At 39.0% G+C, this 19,089-nt stretch overlaps 2 protein-coding genes across 5 annotated transcripts in view; one reads left to right on the plus strand and one right to left on the minus strand.

Moving 5' to 3' along the window:
* MATCAP2 (microtubule associated tyrosine carboxypeptidase 2) overlaps positions 1 to 7,302 on the minus strand; it is a 94,412-nt gene extending 87,110 nt beyond the window's left edge. Inside the window, exons 1-2 of one of the 2 annotated variants that reach the window (XM_068550045.1) lie at positions 7,224 to 7,234; positions 2,000 to 2,069 (exon numbers count right to left, since the gene is read on the minus strand). The gene's annotated coding sequence lies outside the window, so the exon portion shown is untranslated. Of the gene's footprint in view, positions 1 to 1,999; positions 2,070 to 7,223 lie in introns of both variants that reach the window. The other variant, XM_068550046.1, reaches the window with a different exon arrangement.
* A 76-nt stretch (positions 7,303 to 7,378) lies between these two features.
* The window catches only part of ANLN (anillin, actin binding protein), a 54,261-nt gene continuing 42,550 nt past the window's right edge, over positions 7,379 to 19,089 (plus strand). For 2 of the 3 annotated variants that reach the window (XM_068549302.1, XM_068549304.1), the window contains exons 1-3: positions 7,380 to 7,606; positions 13,685 to 13,838; positions 15,856 to 16,170. In XM_068549302.1, coding sequence (XP_068405403.1) covers positions 7,589 to 7,606; positions 13,685 to 13,838; positions 15,856 to 16,170 — 487 coding nt within the window. In that variant the 5' untranslated portion in view covers positions 7,380 to 7,588. Of the gene's footprint in view, positions 7,607 to 13,684; positions 13,839 to 15,855; positions 16,171 to 19,089 lie in introns of all 3 variants that reach the window. The other variant, XM_068549303.1, reaches the window with a different exon arrangement.

The following is a 19,089-nucleotide window of genomic DNA, read 5'->3' on the forward strand; positions in this document are numbered from 1 at the left end:
CACACACACACACACACACAAACACAGATCTTCTTCAACTTACGACTGGGTTATGTCCCGATAAACCCATCCTAAGTCAAAAACGCATTTAATGCACCTAACCTACCAAACATTATAGCTTAGTCTAGCCTAGCTTAAACATACTCAGAACAATTATATTAGGCTACGGTTGGGCAAAATGAACACAAATCCTATTTTATTATAAAATGATGAATATCTCATGTAATTTATTGAGTACTGTACTGGAAATGAAAAACAGAATGGTTGCATGGGTTCTGATTGTTTCCCCCCTGATCACATGGCTGACTGGGAGCTGCATCTTGGTGCAGCTGCCTAGCATCATGGGCATTGTACTGCTTATTGCTAGCCCAGGAAAAGATCAAAATTGGGCAGTGTTTGGGGAAGAGACCTGGGAAGGGCCAATGACAGGTTCTGGAAATCTCTGACTAGTCACAATCTTCTTGGTTCCTCATCTGCTATTTTAGGGGGCTGAATTAGGTGATCCCTGCCAGCTCCTACCTTTTTTTTTTTTTAACTTGCTTGGCCACCTTTTAAGAATAGATGAACTACTTAGCATGTGGCCTCATAGAAAAGGGCAGGGTGGGAAGTCAGGGCTAATACACAGGCATGGCTACAAATGAACTATGACATTTTTAATTTGACCAAAAGTTGGGAAAGGAGAATAAACTGAAGATTAGGGTTAGAGGGGATTTGCAGGTTAAGTAGGCCGAGAGCAGCAGTAGAGAAAAGATAAGGATTTCAGATTACAATCAGAAGCCAGTTCAGGGATTTGAAATCTTGGAGATGGAGCACTTCCTGGTTCTGTTTAGCGTCCAAGTGTGGCCATGTATGTGGTGGACAAGCAGAAGAGAGGAGGAGGTCAGTAGAGTTGGAAGGTTTGCGGAATGGTGAGGTCAGAGCGTAGGAGGCTGTGGTCACTGAGAATTCATCAGCAAACATTTCTTGAGGGCCTAGTACCTGCCAGGCATGAATGGTGCTGACGAATGCGGATGGTGTCAGTCTGTGAGAAGCAGGGCAGAGAGTGAAAGCAGATGTCATGAACGCCAATATTTGGAAGGGCTAATGAGCCAGGGGAAGAACCAAGGTCTGGAAAGAGTATGTGAGGAGAAATTTTTGAAGTGTTTGGAAGATAAAGAAGTTCATGACAGATGTCAGTGGAGTACAATGAACCTTCTTGTTTCAAACTTAAGGGGAAGATTTTGGGGTTTCCCTGGCGGTCCGGTGGTTAAGATTCTTCCTTTCCACTGCAGGGGGCAAGGGTTCGGTCCCTGGTCCGGCCCCTGGTCGGGGAACTAAGATCCCACATGCCACATGGCCAAAAAATAAAAGGAGAAGAATTTATTTTTGATGTTCAATAAAGAGATTTTGATGTTTAAGAAACATTGACTTCTGCTATTTTTTAATATTTAAGGGCTACTTTTCTTTTATATGGGATTGCTAAAAAATTAAAACATAGGTTCTGTGAATATAGCTTTGAGAAATCTAGGTATGGAAAAGTAAAGATAGCATATGTAAATTATAGTGCGATAAGTACATAAAAGAATTCTTCGTCTTTATGAAAGGATTTACCATGGTCCTTTAAATATGAACTCCCTTAATACCATATTAACCACTTGAGAAAGTAAAAAGGAGATTAGAGCTGTATACATTTTGAGAATACTCTATTGAATAAAGGAAATATGTCGGTAGTTGCATTGGTTTTTGGAAACAATATGTTAGAAAGCACACACACAATCTATTTTTCCTCACTTTGGAATATGAAACATTTTCACTGATTAACTTAGAAAAGAAAAAAATCTGATGCTAAAGACCACTAAAACTGTTTAAAACCCTTAAAATGTGATGCTAGTGACCATTAATAGGAGATATCGTAACAAATAAAATAGCCCTTTAGTAACACGTATATAACATCTTTTGATAGTTATTATTTCTTCATTATAATGAATGTGTAAAAGAAGTGGCCCTTCAGCCAGATAACCTGAAGCAGAGAACTTGACCTTAATCCTTCTTGCCACTGCCTTATGGTTAGATCTTGGCCTTTTTGATTCCTGTGAAAATAAGAATATTTAGGTCATTGTTTTATTTTGTGAATGAAATGAGAATGTGCGTGAATATACTTTGAAAAATTAACTGTACATACATAACATATGGAGTGTCCTTATTGAAGTAAATGTTTTTGACTTTTTGTGTTTTTCAGCCCTCCATCAATTTTATCTGTGAAAACATGATTACTATTTCCTTTGTTGAAAAGGATCTTAGAAGGAGCAAATATTCATTTACTTGGGCTACCTTTAATCTCTAGTTATCTCTTCTTCAGAGCCTTGACTCTATTCTTTTTTTTTTAATAAATAAATAAATAATTTATTTTTGGCTGCGTTGGGTCTTTGTTGCTGCGCAGGCTTTCTCTAGTTGCGGCGAGCGGGGGCTACTCTTCATTGCAGTGAGCGGGCTTCTCATTGCGGTGGCTTCTCATGTTGCACAGCATGGGCTCTAGGCACATGGGCTTCAGTAGTTGTGGCTCACAGGCTCAGTAGTTGTGGCTCGCGGGCTCTAGAGCACATAGCCTTGATTCTATTCTTAAATTAATATAATAAGCTGTGGTCTTTACCTAAATAACTTGAGAAATTGTCATTTTTATTTGAATAACTAGAGAAGACACTTTTGATGACTTTCAGAATACTATCATTGTTAGGCCAAACTGTATAACTAACTGGTAATAATCATGTGAATATAATATATTTATTTTCTTTCCTTAGTATTTAAAAATTTTTTTTAAAACAATTTTAAGAGAAAAACATGGTTACTATGTATTCAGCACCTTAGATATAGCTCAAGAGCACATTTACATCATTATTGTGTCTTTGGTGATCAAAATAAATAAATTAACTGAAATGTCAAGATCATAAACAGGATTTGAAGTCAGGCAGATCTGGTTCAAGTTATAGGTGATGGACTTAGAGCAATCACTTAGCCTCTTTGCATCTCAGTTTCTTCATCTCTAAAAAAGGAATAATAGTTATCTTACATTCATTCATTCAACAAATATCTACTGAACTCGTGTGCCCTGAAGCTGCTAGGTTACAATTACCAACAAGACAAGTCCCTGCCATTCCATCGCTTATAGTCTAGTAGAAGAGGTAGATAGATGATAAACTTAAACACATATCTAAAATGATCCCACGTAAATGGTAAATGCAATGAAGAAAATATAACAGAGTAATGGGATAGAACATGACTTGGGGGGGAGAGAGGAGGGGTGTGGCCACCTGATCAGACAAGTCTTCTTGAGGAGATAGCACATTTGAGCTTAGACCCAATTAATGAGCAGCCAGCCATGGGTAGATCTACAAATATCCAGGGGAATAGAAAGTTCTTGAGGCAGGAAGAAATTTGGCCTATTTTTATGACTAGAAAAAAGTCCTATGAGGCTGGAGACTAGTGGGAAAAAGAAGGGAGAGTACTGTGGTATCTGGAGAATATTAGGATACTAGGAGAGGCAAGCAAGGTTCAGGTCATGTAGGGCCCTGTAGGTATGATAAAGAATTTGGATATTATTCTAATTGCAACAGAAGACATAAACTGGCTCACAACAAGAAATTGACACTGTACAATTTACATTTTAAAAAGCTCCCACTCTATGAATAAATTGCTAAAACTAATAAGATTGCTCAATAGGTTTGCAATAATCATGTTCCTATATATCAATAACAGAGTTTTAAAATATAATTAAAAGATACCATTTATAAAAGCAATAACAACAAAAAAGATACACAGGAACAGATTAAAGAGTTTAAAGATCCTTATGGAAGTACATTATAAACATTTTTGGATGATATTAAAGAAGGCTTAAATTAATGAAGATATATCCATGTTCACAAATGGAAAGGTTTGATATCACAAAGATGTCATTTTCCTCCAAATTATTTGATAAATTCAGTAGGATTCCAATTACAAACCTCAAGAGGATTTTTTTTTTCCTTTGTGGCACTTGACAATCTGACCCCAAAATTTATATGGAAGAATAAGGGGACAAAATTAACCACGTCAATTTTTAATTTGCCCTATCAGATATCAACACATAATGAAAACAGTTCGATATTGGGTGAGGAATAGACAAATAAACCAGTAGAACAGAATAAAGAGCTCCTAAATAGACCTACATATACAGGAGAAGTTGGTACATGACAAAAGTGGCATTAAGGTCAGTGGGGAAAGAATGGACAATTAAATAACTGCTGCTAAGACACTGGGTTATCCAAACAAAAAACAAGATCAATCCAGATAATTTAAAGACAAAACCATGAAAAACCCATGCTTTTTAGAAGAAAATATGAGAGAATATATTTACAACTTCAGGATAGGGAAAGGGAAGGATTTCTTGAGACATAAAAAGCACAAACCCTACTGGAAAATATACATATATTTAATTATATTAATAGGAAACACTTCTGTACATCCAAGACATCCTAAAGTGAAAAGACAAACCATAAACTAGGAAAAGATTTTGCCAGCCAAAAAACCAGAAAGAGTTATTTTCCCGGAAAATAGTAAACAAGCAACAAAAGCCTACAAATCAATAAGAAAAAGCAACCACATAGAAAAATGGGCAAAGGATATGAATTTGAAATTCACAGAAAAGGAAAACTTAAAGGCCAATAAACACATGAAATAATGTTCACTTCCATTAGTAATAGGATAAATGCATACAAACAAGAATGACAGAATCTAAAAAGTATCCAAGTACTAGGGAGGCACTAGAGTAGCAGGCATGCTCATTTAAAGCTGATTGGAATATAAATTGTTACAATCGTTTTGAAGAGCAATTTATTTTTAATATCTGGCAATAATATTGAAATATATTTATTGAAATGATCCTCTAATTCCTAGGTATATTATTCTAGAGAAAGTTTTGCATGTATGTATAAGGAGACATAAAAATATTCATGGCATCATGGGGTCTTTGGAATGAAAAACTGGAAATGAGCTAAATGTCCATTAACAGGATAATGGATACATAAATTACAAGTATATTAATACAATAGAATACAGCAGTGAGAATGAATAAAATGCAGCTATACCTGTTAGTGAGGATGAATCTCATAAAGACAATATTCAGAAAAGAAACCAACTGCAGAAATTTTTACTTACAGTAAAAATAAAATTTATGTAAAACACTATATATTGATATGGATATATATGTAGATGTAATAAAAGTACATACATTTCATGGGAATGATAAACATGAAAATCAGGATAGTTTTACCCCTGGGGATTAAGGAGGAATTAATTAAGGAGGAATACACAGGAGACTTCAATTATAAAAGTACATATTTTTTAAGCTAGGTGGTGGGTACACAGTTATCTGTTCCATTCATTAATTTTTTGGTAAAGTGGAAATATTTTATAACACAATTTTCAAGAGGAGAAAAGTAATTCTAGCTTATAAACTGAAGCGTGAACTATCAGAGGGTAAGAAGGGAAATAGGGAGAACTGTTAGCAGATAGTTGCAGTATTCTAAGAGAGTAGACTTGAGTCTCTAGCACAGCTTCGGGCACATGGTAGGTGTTTAACGAACTTCAGCTACCGTGTGGTGGTTTGCTATTATCATCATCAGGGTAAAGACAGGGGGATTGTGAAGAAAGATAAACTAAATGTTTTGGGTAGTTATATTGGGTGACTTGCTGTATTTATCTCTTTTAGTCTTAACTAGGATCTGGTCATAAAGAATCTAAGGCTCACAGAGGCCAAAGCCGGAAGGCGCAAGGTTTCATAAATTTCTATTGACTCATTTTCCAATGTCGCGTAAACTTCCTCCTGAACCCGCACTCCTCAATACACCCACCACTTTCTGGTCCAGCACTGGAAAAAAATTCAAGCGGCTTTTCTCTTTGGTTCTTAAGTAGCATATTTTGAGTTAAATATTAATAATTCGATACAGCAAACACTTGGATAGGGGCTTATTACTTATTACAGAATACTTTTGGATCTCTTTTAATTTTTCACCTGATCCTCCCAACAACTCTGAGGACTGGCAGGGCAGCCGATTATTCCTGTTTTACCGATGAGTAAACTAAAATCCAAAGAGGCTAACCTGGTGACCATGAACTTCATGGAATCATATCTTAAACATTTTGTGATTGAGTGGGCATTTTTCAGCTTTAATTGTACTTTCAAAGGAGACTATGACTCCCCAGAAAGGTCTAATAAATAACTGAGTTAAATGATTTGCCTAAAGCCTAAGGTCACATGGTCTTGGTGGAGCCAAGACCTCAAGGAGTTTCTTCTTATCCCACACTCAGAATTCTTTCCATTACAACGTATAGCACCAAAATTCAAATTAGAGATATTATTAGTGAAATACTTTTTGTAATGTTTACTGACTGCTAAGATGGAAACGTTATTAAATACACCGAAACTTCTTACTTGGGAGAAATAGTTTTGGCCTGTTCAGCCGTTGGGCAGTCACTCAGCAATCTACTCTGTGTTACAGATGAAGAAGTCCAAACCTGTTTGTTGTCTTTGTAACAAGCCCTAGTACAGACTTACTAAATAAGAAATAAATCTGATACAGTAACTATAAAACGTACTTTACAATTCTCAGTAATCTACAGAGAATAATCATGAAATACAGCTTGATTCAGCGGTGGAAAGCAGACTATGAGCTGAGAATGGGATTTTCATTTCTCCTGGACCAGTCACTTAATGTCTCAGGGTCTCCCTTCTCTTAGCTGTAAAAGGGAGGATTAAAGTGGGTAGCTTCTCAGTTCTAACACTGCATGCAGTTTGATGGGATTAAAATAAAAAGGGACGACAGGTGTTTTGTGTATAAACTCTTTACACACGGTCTGTTAATGTTAACCTTACTTTCCCAGTGAGAAAGGCCAGTGCCCAAGGTGTCTAACTGGTCATTAGCCCCAAGTGTCCGGGGGCCCAGTAGACCTGGCCCTCAAGAAGGCCAAGCCTGAGTCCCCCTTGGAGTGAAGTAGGGGCGGGCGGGCAGGTGGACAGAAAGCTATGTCAGGTCCATGGTCCAGTGGGATTTCAAACAGAAGGGCCCTTAATCCTAAATTTAGGAATTAAGGAAAGCGGAAACGCCCAAGCACAGGCGCGAAGGGACCTGCTTAAACAGGCTGGGGTGTGCGAGCGTTTGGGGTGGGGCTTCGAGCCCAGAGGCAGTTGAAGGGCCGAGCGCAGCACCTACCTCCGCATCTCCGCCGCCAAGGGTGGGCTATCCCTGAGAAGGCTAAGCCACCCTTGGGAACCTCCCAGCCCGGACAAGGCCACGTGATCCAGCGCTGGTGCGGGGAGAGGCGTGCCCTGCCCCCGCCCCGCCCCGCGCGCATGCGCGCGGCTCCCGGCGCTGAAATTCAAATTTGAACCGCCGCTGAAGGCCGAGTGTGACACTGGAGGCTGTGGGGAAGAGGAGAGTAGGTTGGGAGAGTTCCCCTGCCCCGGACTTCTTGTTTTCTCCAAGTGACACACTGAGCCGGCACTCACTTCTTTTCTTTTTCCGAATTTGAACCACCGTTTCGGTCGTCTCGCAATCGACACGTGAAGCCCCGGGCGATGGACCCGTTTACCGAGGTGAGAAAACTTGCGGGCAGAGCCAGCCATGACCCCTCTCGGCCCCCACCCTCCCTTCCCACCTTCTGTCTACCTCCGGGCCCACCGGGCGGAGAGCGCGTGCGCGCGCGTGCGCAGAGTGTGCGTGCGGGTGTAGGACTGGGGAAGCCAGGAGGGGGCCGCTGGTTCCCTCTGCTCTGCGGCTGCAGTTCTTTTGCGGTTTTCTTGTTCTTATCCTGCAGATGAAGCTCTGGGGGGGGGGGGAAAGCTTTGAGTCTGTCCTCAGTAGCAGTAGTGAAAAAACTTCCTGTCAGCCCCGGTTATTATGTGCCCCTCTGGAGTGGATCCCTGTCCCTTGCGAGGGTGTGGTGGGGGCCTGACCAAAAGATCCCGCTGGAAGTAAAAGCCGGGGTAACTTGCGAGGTGGAGTCGGGTGTCCGAGTGACTCAGTGCTGTGTGTGCAGCCGCCGCCCGGAAATGGGATGGAATGTGATTTGCAGGGTTCGTGTGGCCCGCAGAGGAGCCGTGCATTTAAGGATGCTGTGAACGAAATGACAGCAAAACGTTAAAATAAGCCGGTGCCTGAAACCATTGCATCCGTTCTTATAAAGTCAGTAGTTCCTTCAGATTCTATTGCTCAGCTAACTAGCGAAGAAGATTCATACCTGAGATTGATACAAAGTGAAAGGAAACAGTGTTAGCCGAATACGTACAAACCAAAATTAATAGCCCACGATTTAAAAAAAAAATAGTAAAGAAATAAACCTTTTTGGGTATGTTTATGGAGCATACCATTACAGCAATACTTCACTCATCTTTTGTTCTTTGGAAATTAAATATGGATTAATTACATCGTTATTGTGTCGATTATTTGTCTAGCTTTGGCTTCTTGTTGACAATGTACTTTGACACACTCAGGAATTTCCACTCCCTTTTCTTCCAGGACAGTTCCTCATTTTTTAGGTTGTTGTGCAAGTTTCAACTCAAAAAATAACAGTTGTTGCAAAGTGAGCCTAAAAATGTCTCTGCACTAGATTGAAAAATTGAATGGAGAGTGGTAATACTTTTTTTTTTTGAGATGTACTTACAATCCTAAGATACTAAAAGTTTCAACAATTAGAGTTTACTTGTGTTCAAACACAACAGTGTTTATTTTTGTTTACAAATTCTCAATCATCTCTGGGGGAAAACACATCAATTCGTTAACCTTAAATATTCTAACAGAAAAATCCTGAACACATTTTTGTATTAGCTGTAAAGAGTAGAGCTGGTCGTGCACTACATATTTTTCACTTACATTGAAGTTAAAAAGGATACATTATGTTCCAACTTAGAATAGGATTCCTTAAAATATTAGCCCTATGTGTTCTGAATATTTTCATTCTCATTCTCCTAGGTAACTGACAGGACAAAGCATTTTGAAAGTTGGCTGAAAATTGTACTATGTTTTACTTAAAAATGTTATTCTGAAGCTAGTACAAATCTCAGCTGAAAGAAACTTTTCTTTAAAAGAAACTTTTCATTTTAGAGTGTGCTCAGAAATATATATGGTTTATGTTATGAAAAGTTAGATCGATTGCAGTTGGAATAAACAGCTTTGACATCTTTTCCTTAATTGGTAATGAGTGAACAATTTGAATTGTTTCCAAAGATTAGGTGCTTAATTATAGCATTCATAACATTTTTGCACAGTGAAACTAACTGGTACAGTTCCTTGTCTAAAAAAAAAAATTGGAAGTCAGTTAAAATGACTGTCTCAACCAGAGTTCCTTATCAGAACCGTAGAACAGGGAAAATTATTTGAGAGAACTGTTTTCTCAGTTTTCCCAAGGGTGGTTCTTAACCAGACCACCCTACAGGCATAGGAGAGATGTTAATTCATTACATTAATGCCAGGGCATTAGGGATTAATCCTCTTGGTAACTCTAGTTGAGAAAGGCTACAACTATCGTAAACTCTTGTTTCCTCAGACAAGGCTGTTGTGCAATGGTTCTCCTCCCTGCTGTTACTCGTGCTGTCTGGCACACTGTCCTCTCCCTGCCGCTTCTGCCTGGCAAACTGTTTCAACCTGCAGCTCACAGTTTGATTCCCCTTCTTCAGAGGGGAGATCACCTTTCACAGTACCCATCTCACTTGCATTTATTTACCCGTTGAACATGTCTTCTGTTAGAATGTAAGCTTCTTGAAGGTAGGACTGTTGTTTCCTATTCAGAGAGATGTTTCCCTAACATCAAGCACATCCAATAATGTTCTGCCGAATTGATACGGAAGAGAGCCATTCAGTGCAAATTATTTTACAGGCCAATAATTATATACAACAGTAACTGTTCGGACATTTTAGCAATATTGTTTTCTCTATTGTAGAAAATTTCAAATATAATGCCTCCACCACCCAGCAACACGTGGCCATATTGTTTTACTGTATCCCCTTCTAATCCCTCCCACTGAATTATTTGGAAGCAAATTCTAGAGATCATATAATTTTATATGTAAGTACTTAAGTATTTATCACTGAACACTAAAGACTTAAAAAAAATCATAATGCTACTATCACACCTAAAAAATCAACAGCAGTTCCTTAATATCATCAAACATTGTAAGTGTTCAGTTTTCCTTAAGTGTCTCATGTTTTTGCAGTTTGTTTGAATCAGCATCTAGACAGGGTCCACAGGACCATGTCTTCCTAATGTTCTTCATGGACCAACCAGAGATGAAGAATCCATCTTGATTTATGGATGAACAAGCAGTTAAGGCACATGTTTATTACTATGATCAGCAGATAGTATTTAAAAAGTTATATTGATTGTATGAATTTGGTTAGTTTTGCTGATGATAAGTTCTTTAAAAGAGCAATTGGATTTAGTCAAAAGATAGTTTATAGCAAAGTAGTTAAGAGTCCAGACTCCGGAGCCTGGTTCTGAATCTTGGCTTGCCACTGTTTTTTTTTTTTTTTTTTTAATTTTTTAAATTTTTGTCCACGTTGGGTCTTTTGTTGCTGTGCGCTGGCTTTCTCTAGTTGCAGGCAGTGGTGGCTTCTCTTGTTGCGGAGCACGGGCTCTAGGCACACGAGCTTAGTAGTTGTGGCTCGCGGGCTCAGTAGTTGTGGCTCGTGGGCTTAGTTGCTGCGGCATATGGGATCTTCCCGGACCAGGGCTCGAACCTGTGTCCCCTGCATTGGCAGATGAATTCTTGACCACTGCGCCACCAGGGAAGTCCCTGCCTTGACACTTCTTAACTGTGTGACCTATGGCTTGTTATTTAACCCCTGCCTGAGTTTCTTCATCTGTAAAACAGTAGTAAAAACAGAATTTTACCAAATCATATTTTGAAGATGAAATGAGTTAGTGCGTGCAGACACTGAAAGTACTTTATATTAAGTCCTGTATAAGCATTAGTGATTGTTGTAATTGTTGTTAGGTGGATTTAAAACCATCAACTTACTACTCATGATGTCAGTATTAGCCTCTTAGTGTGAAGATCTGCTCACGAGTGATGGTCATCCCACTCCAAGACTAGCACAGAGAAACGCAGAGCTAGGTGTGCCAAGTCAGAGCTTTCTATGTAGGAACCTTAAAAGAGAAAAAGCTACAATTAAAATACATAAAGCATCTTTTCTTGTGATATAAATAGACATACATGCTATCACTGTTTTGGATAGAGTTTCTCTAATTTTCCAGAATTAAACGAAATCTCTGTGATGACCTGGGAAAGAATGCTGCTACAGCATTTTGAAAATAATAAGTTAATCGTTATTGAGTCTACTTTGTTTAAGAAGGCAAGAAAATCAGTAATATCTCCTAGAAAAAATTTCTGTCAGAAATAGTTTGAGGGATATGGGGCAGAAATTGCTTTAGGACTATATGCTTCAGTTATCTTAGATTCATCCATGTGGAATACCTTCCTGATTATGTTAGTAATTGCAGTGTATTTTTTTTTTAATGCCTCTGTTATTTGAAGAAGGAGGTGTGATATTTGAAGGAATGTACCTTATAAATAAAAGATCCCTTAAATTCCTGTTACATTTTTATAAGGAAGGGTGACTTACATTTATTGAGCTGTTGAGTTTATGTATTTTACATACATCATTTCTTTACATTAATAATCTTTGGTACTTATTAGGTTTATTTTACAGATTAGGGAACTTTTTTGCTTATCTACTTTAATACGTTTTAATCTTGAAATTTTTGAAACTAATGTAGCAAAAGAACACTTGTGTATATTTGAATGGCAAAACCACATTCTTCTGTGACCCATTGCTCATAGTAACCGAAGATATACTGACTCATAAGTATTCTAACTGACCAGGATGGAATGTGGGCGTGTCCATGAATGAATATAGTTAGTCTAGTTTTGTATCTTGGGAGTGATATATTTTATTGTGGGAGAAATTATCAGACATATATGAATTTGTGTAATACTTTAAAAAAAAGGGTGAAGGTCTTGTGTTTTGGAAGGCATTTGGCTCATAAATTACGCTTTCAGTGACATAGCATTTAGGTTTAGTGTTACTTCTTTCAATGAGAAATCATTCCTAAGTAGAGAGTTGTGCCTTCTTCCAAATTTAGCTCATGCTTCTTTTGCATACTCAGAAGGATTAAAAAAATTATTACTGTTTTAATTAAGCAATTAAAAAGGTCAGATGGAGTTTAATTCCGTAGTCTGCACTAACTGCTATATCTGTGTTTGCAGGGCAGTGTGTAAACTCCAGCCAGTAATCTGCATGCCTCCTTCGGTTGTGTTCATTTGAAGGAGAATGAATTGTTTTACAGGGTCTAGTGTTTGCTATACTACACTGATTTGAATAGGAGCATACATTGGGGTTAGAAAAGAGTAGTATTCACGATTCTATGGAATGGCTAAGATTTCAACTTAAAACTGTTTTATTGTATATTGATATTTAATTAAATAAAACATAAGATTATTTAGGCTTATTTATTTTTCTATTAGGAAGTGTCTTATGTCTTCAAAGGACTATTATGCCAGTTATCTCTTGCCATCACACCAAATCTTAGTGGTTGTATTAGTTTTGCTGCTACAACGAATTATTACAAATTTACTGGCTTAACATCACACATATTTATTATCTTCTGTAGGTCAGAAGTCTGATAGGTTTTGCTGAGTTCAGATCAAGGTGTTAGCAGGATTGTGTTCCTTTTGGACGCTCTAGGGAGAATCTGTTTCCTCGCCTTTTCCAGCTATAGAGGCCGCCTGCATTTTTTGGCCTGTGGCTTCCCTTGTCACATCTTCTCTGACTCTGAGCTTCTGGGCCTCTTTTCCCTCATAAGGACAATTGCCCTTTTGAGGCCCACCCAGAAAATCCAGGATAATCTCTCCATCTCAAGGTCATTAATTTAATCATGTCAGCAAAGTCTCTTTTGCCATGTAAGGTAACATATTCACAGGTTCATGGGATTAGGACAATGAACAACTTTGGGGGACCATTATTCTGCCTACCATAGTGGTTAAAACAACCACCACGTTATTTTCCATGATTCAGTGGCTTAGCATTTGGGCTCAGCTGGGCTGGGCTTCTGGTGTCCCCTGCAGTCGTATAGGAGTCTGCAGTGATATACAAATTATCTGGGACTGGATGGTCTAAAATAGCCTTCCTCTCAGGTCTGGTGGTTGATGCTGGCTGTCAGCTGGGCCATGTGTCTAGCAGGCTTAACCTGGGCTTCTTCATGTGGAGGCAGTGTTCCAAGAGAGTGAGAGCAGAAACTGCAAGACCTCTTGAGGCCTGGGACTGGAAGTCACATACACAGTGTCACTTCTGCTGCGTGTTAATGGTCAAAGTGAATCATAAGGCCATCCCAATTCAAATAGCTTTTGATGGAAGCAGAAAAAAATTTGTGGCCGTTTAAAATCTCATACAACTAACTTAACACATTTTACTCCCCCTTTAATGTTCATATTACGTCTGTAATTAAATTTTGACATGGGGGTGTTCATTTGGTGAATCTTGACTTAATTACTTAGGATTTCACTTTTGAAATGTATTTAACTGTTATCGTACATGATGGCAATTAGTGATTTTAGAAGATACCTGAAGTTTTCTGAACCTTTGATGAAACTTGTGTTTTAACGCTCTGATATACGTAGAAACTGCTTGAACGAACCCGTGCCAGACGCGAGAATCTTCAGAGGAAAATGGCTGAGCGGCCCACCCCAGCAGCAAGGTCTGCGACTCAAGCCAAGCGAGGCAGGGAGCCGCTTTCAGAAGCAAGTAACCAGCAGCCCCTGTCTGGTGGTGAAGGTAAAAGGCTTTGTGGGGAACAGTAAACTTTGCATTTTTTAAAAGGAGATAAGCGCCAAGCATTTTATTGTTCATGCAGAAGAACCAAGGTCTTTGGGAGACAGATGGCATAGCCTCTGGGAGAAAGATCAGCCTTTTGTATTCCAGGCCTATTATATTAGGCCTAGAACCTATCAGGCCAGAGCAGAATTTCTAACAAATATTTCAGATTAACTGGTTGAACTTTATTTTCCTCATTCCAAAATTATCCTTAAAACCTCTCAGGGAAGAATAATAAAGGAGCACTGGGGCACTTATACTGCCATGGTATAGAGTTTATCTACCCCAACAGGTGCCAGCACAGCTGACCACCAGGTTCAGATGTGTCTGTGGCGTGAGCAGGGCAACAAAAGGCAGACCTGCCTGCAAATGCTTGTAATTTAATGAGCCTTTTCATCCTCTGTCTGCTGAACCATCTCTCTCAGGCTGGGCACAAAGTACAGGTTGTTAATCTACAGAACTGGTGAAATTAAACAGAAACAAAATTAAGTAACCTCCCTCCCCACCCCCAACAAACCCACACGCACCTGGAAGCTTGTCTTATTCTTTCCTAAATCCTGGCATCCTCAGCCTACGTCAGTCAGCTGGCTTAATCTTTTCCAAGCATTTGGAATAATCTGGAGATGATCATTTCCCTTAGTATAAATTTAAAATACATATAGAAAAAGAGTATTACAGAGGGCAAAACCAATATTACAAAAGAGATGAGGGCATAGTGCTGGTTCTCATTATTTTGTGAGCTAACCATAGAAGGAGAATTTATTTTTGTGTGTTAATACATTTTGAAGGGAGGGAATGCCATATATATTACATAGGAAATAGAGACCTGGCTCCAGTCCAGGATCTCTTCATTGTGGCATGGGTTTATGCAATCAAATATTGAGTACTATGTACTTGAAAACTAGTGGTTGGAACTGTGTTTTGATGCTTAAATGGAAAGATTTACTGTTATAAGTAATGTAAACTCAAAGAAGTCTTTACTTCCAGATAGTGAAGCATGTTAAATAGGAACACGTCCAAAAAATGATTAGATAAGTTCGTTGAAAATATACCCTTAAATGAGTTGCAGAAGACTGGAAAGTTTCATTAAATGTAAATGTACATTTAATTAGATTGATGTTTATGAGGGCAATCATGACTTCCCACTAATCATGCTTTGGTTACTACCAGAACAAGAACACTTGGTTAGACAGCCAGTGAAACTGACTTCTTATGGAATTTACATTCCTACCTTTTAAAGTATTAGTTTTCCAGGAGATATATTAAAACTCATTCTTGGGTAAAAATTATATGCCTTGTGTTTGACTAGCTCCTTTTTCTTTTAGGACTTTTAAATTTATTTTATAGGTGTTTGTGGAAGTTTAAAATGTAAAATGTTGTTAAACACTTGTGCCAATGAATTTGTTTGGTATTGACCAGATAATTCAGTCATTTTTTGGTTCTCTGCCTCCTAAACCTCAAGCCAGGTGCCCTTCTACCCTTGTTTACTATTGTTCATGAAAGATTGTTTTTAAAAGCAGAAAGCTTGTGTCTACCCTTAGCTCAGCTATGTCACTTTAAGCAGGTAACTTGATTTCTCTGGGCCTGATTTTTCTTATTTAAAAGTGTGGTGATTGGGCTGTATGATCTTTAAAATCCCTTAGAATATTTGCTTATTCTGTGTGTGTGCACTTTTTATTTACTAGTGTCTTAAGACCACATAGAATATTATGCATATATCTTGAGGATGTTATTTGAAGATTTTTTTCATTAAGGTTTTTTAAACCATAAATTATATGTTTGTTTAAAGAGAAATATCTTATATCAGATTTCTAAGTTACCGAAAGAAAGTAGAATTTTACGTATTTCTTGTTGTGAGTAAAATCATTTAAAGGAACAGAGAGACAGTGTTTTATTAATTTGTACCTATTGTAAGTTTTTCATGCTGTGAGGAATTACAGAATTTTTATTTTTTATTTTTTTGTCCTTTTTAATCTAGAGAAATCTTGCACAAAACCATCACCATCAAAAAAACGCTGTTCTGACAACACTGAAGTAGAAGTTTCCAACTTGGAAAATGAAAAACCGGTTGAGTCAGCTTCTGCAAAACCTTGTTCTCCGAGTCCTATGTCTCCTCAGGCGCAGCCACAAGCGCCAGCTGGTGTCAGTGATTCCGTGGCCGCCCCGGCATCGCTGCTGGGAGTGAGGAGAGGGCTAAACTCAAGATTGGAAGGAACTGCAGCCTCCTCAGTCAAAACACGAATGCAAAAGCTGGCTGAGCAGCGGCGTCACTGGGATAATGATGATGTGACAGGTATAAACTATGTGAATGGTGTGGTCCTTAAATCTGTGTCAGTACGATTCAACTTGGTATGTTGAAAATTTTATGTATCAGTTAACACATGAAAGGTAAATGCTTTTGATCTATATCCTGAGTATCCATTGCTCGCAAATGGTTTGTATATCAGTATATGTTTATCAGTTGGTTGTGTTCTCATCGAAGTAGATGACGATGAGGTTCTTCGACTGGTTCACAAAACCCTGATCTTGTAACGGAACCATCTTATATTTGCAATAAAAACAGGAGAGAATAAACTATACTCTTAGCATTATCAGCATTGCTGCCCTTCAGCTCTGTGTTCAAGAAATCCTATTTCATGGTTTCGCTAATTAAATAAACTTGAGTGACTAAGGTATGCAATGCTGTTCAATAGGGGAGAAAGAAAACTTCAGAAAACATTTATCGAGCACCTGCAAAGCGTGTTTTCATGCTAAGATGCCAGAGACAGATAAAGTGACCTGATCTTTGCCTTTCATGGGTCCGTAATCTTTTGGAGACCTTATCTCCTACCTCGTTACAAAAAAAGCCTTGGGATGACTTACAAAAATACCTATATTAAAAATGGGAGGGGCTTCCCTGGTGGCGCAGTGGTTGAGAATCTGCCTGCCAATGCAGGGGACACGGGTTCGAGCCCTGGTCTGGGAGGATCCCACGTGCCGCAGAGCAACTGGGCCCGTGAGCCACAACTACTGAGCCTGCGCGTCTGGAGCCTGTGCTCCGCAACAAGAGAGGCCGCGATAGTGAGAGGCCCGCGCACCGCGATGAAGAGTGACCCCCGCTCGCCGCAACTAGAGAAAGCCCTCACACAGAAACGAAGACCCAACACAGCCAAAAATAAATAAATTAATTAATTTAAAAAAAAAATGGGAAAAATGGGGAAATGAAGGTGAAGAGAAGGAAAAACAAAGTGAAGGGTAAAGTTAGTTTATTAAATACAGGCCATAAGGTCCTCCTCACTTGCTAGAGATGGTTCTGAACTTGCTAGCAGCCAATGCAGAGAGGTGAAACGCTATCAATAACATGACTAATGTTTATAAAAACAAAAACAAAAACAAAAAACAGAGCCGTGGTTGGCACTAAGACCTAAGAGAACTTTCTTCCCTGGGTCCTAAAGATAACTGTGGGAGCTAGTGAAGGTGTAAGGTTTCTCAAGGTAGGCAGATAGCTGGCTCCAGGCTCAGTTCAGTAAATGCAGTTCTAAAGTGAGCCAGCACAGTGCAGGTAGACAGCTCGGTGACGACTGGGCCTTACCCAAGGAAGCGTTCCTCAAGTTTGGCTTTCAGCCCAGCTTCTATGTATCAGACCACTGGATTGGAATCTCAAGAGAGCGGTGGAGCCCTGGGGTGTGCTTTTTATCCCTTCCTTCCTTCCTTCCTCCCTCCCTCCCTTTCTTCCTTCCTTCCTTCCTTTCTCTTTTTTTAAAGCTCTGTAGGTAATTCTGACACATAGCCAGAATTAAGACCAAGTGATCTGAGGAAATGGATGGGCTACATATATTTCAGGCAGTCTTCCATAAATATCAATTCTTTTAACTGAAATTTTGATAAGTATTGGATAGAAAAACGTTTAAGATTATCCCTTCTGGCAGTGATGATCATCTCAAGAGCAAACACTTACTGTGTGAAATGCTAGGCGTTCTAAATATTTTAAAATTCTAATGTAATATAGCATTTAATTCTTACAACAATCTTATGACATGCATACTACTTTTTCTTCATGTTGTAGAAGAGGAGACTGGGTTCAGAGAGACTAAGACGCCTGCCCACAGTCAGCAGCAGCTAAAATTCAAACCCCAGTTGTCTGACTCTAGGGCTCAACTTTTACGACCTGCCCGATGTTTTTGGGCATGTTAACAGGGTGCTGATAGTCCACGTTGTAAATTGTAACTATTTATTTTAGTAGTTGGTGGGGTTAACCATGCTTCTTTATAATGTCTGAGGAGGCTAACCAGTAAATGTGCCTCAATAGAAGAATGTTCCATTTCTGTTTTGTAGGAAATATCTATGGGCAGAGGAGTGGAGATTTTCCTTTTAAAAAAAAGAAAGAGTGTTGTGATTTAGTGCATGATCAAGAATACAACCAAGGCCCTAAACAGCCTAGAGAAGGAAGCTTTGCAGCAGTGATTTCGAATATGCTGAAAGCAAATGTTAACAAATGCCCACCTCGGCCTTGAAAATAAATCTCATTAGGGCATCATAGCGTGTCTAATTTTAAGCATTGAAACTTATGAATAAAGTGTTTGTGATGAATGATTTAGTGAGTACTATATAGGACTGTGGGTATAGCCAATTAAAGGTTTGAGGGATTATTCTAAAATATAATTTATCTGAAGCCTTTCTTTCTGACAAAGAATAGTTAGAGGAGCTAGAGGTCTATTAAGCCCATTCCTAAAACATAACAGTAAAACTGTCGTCTACTTAGAGGACAGTGCTTATTCTAAAGAAGATGATGAAGGTATGCAAAAAGGTATTGTAGGGAGGGTGGTGGTCAGGAAATCTTTTCTGGAGGAGGCAGAGATAATTAACCTGGACTTTGAGGGGCAGCTGGCTTCAGACAGTGGAGATATTCTAGGCAAAAAGAACAAAGTGGATGAAAAGCACAGAGGTACCGTGAGCATACTGTGTGTATAAAGAGTAGGTATTCTGGTATATAGTTCATGTGGTAGAAAAGCAAGAGATAAATTTGAAGAAAGCAGCAGGGTCCAGAGCATTTGGAATTTAACCAGGAGGTGATGGAGAAGAACTGAGAGAGTTTAAGTAGGCAAATGTTTTAGAAAGATCACTCTGGCATCACAATTGAGGAGGGATTGACGAGGGTAGAGATTCCAAGCAGGAACACCAGTTAGAAGGCCAGTGCTGTAATTCAGGCATAATGATGACGGCCTGTGAAAGT

The sequence above is a fragment of the Eschrichtius robustus genome, chromosome 8 (genome assembly GCF_028021215.1).
Source record: "Eschrichtius robustus isolate mEscRob2 chromosome 8, mEscRob2.pri, whole genome shotgun sequence".
Classification (NCBI taxonomy): Eukaryota; Metazoa; Chordata; class Mammalia; order Artiodactyla; family Eschrichtiidae; genus Eschrichtius; species Eschrichtius robustus.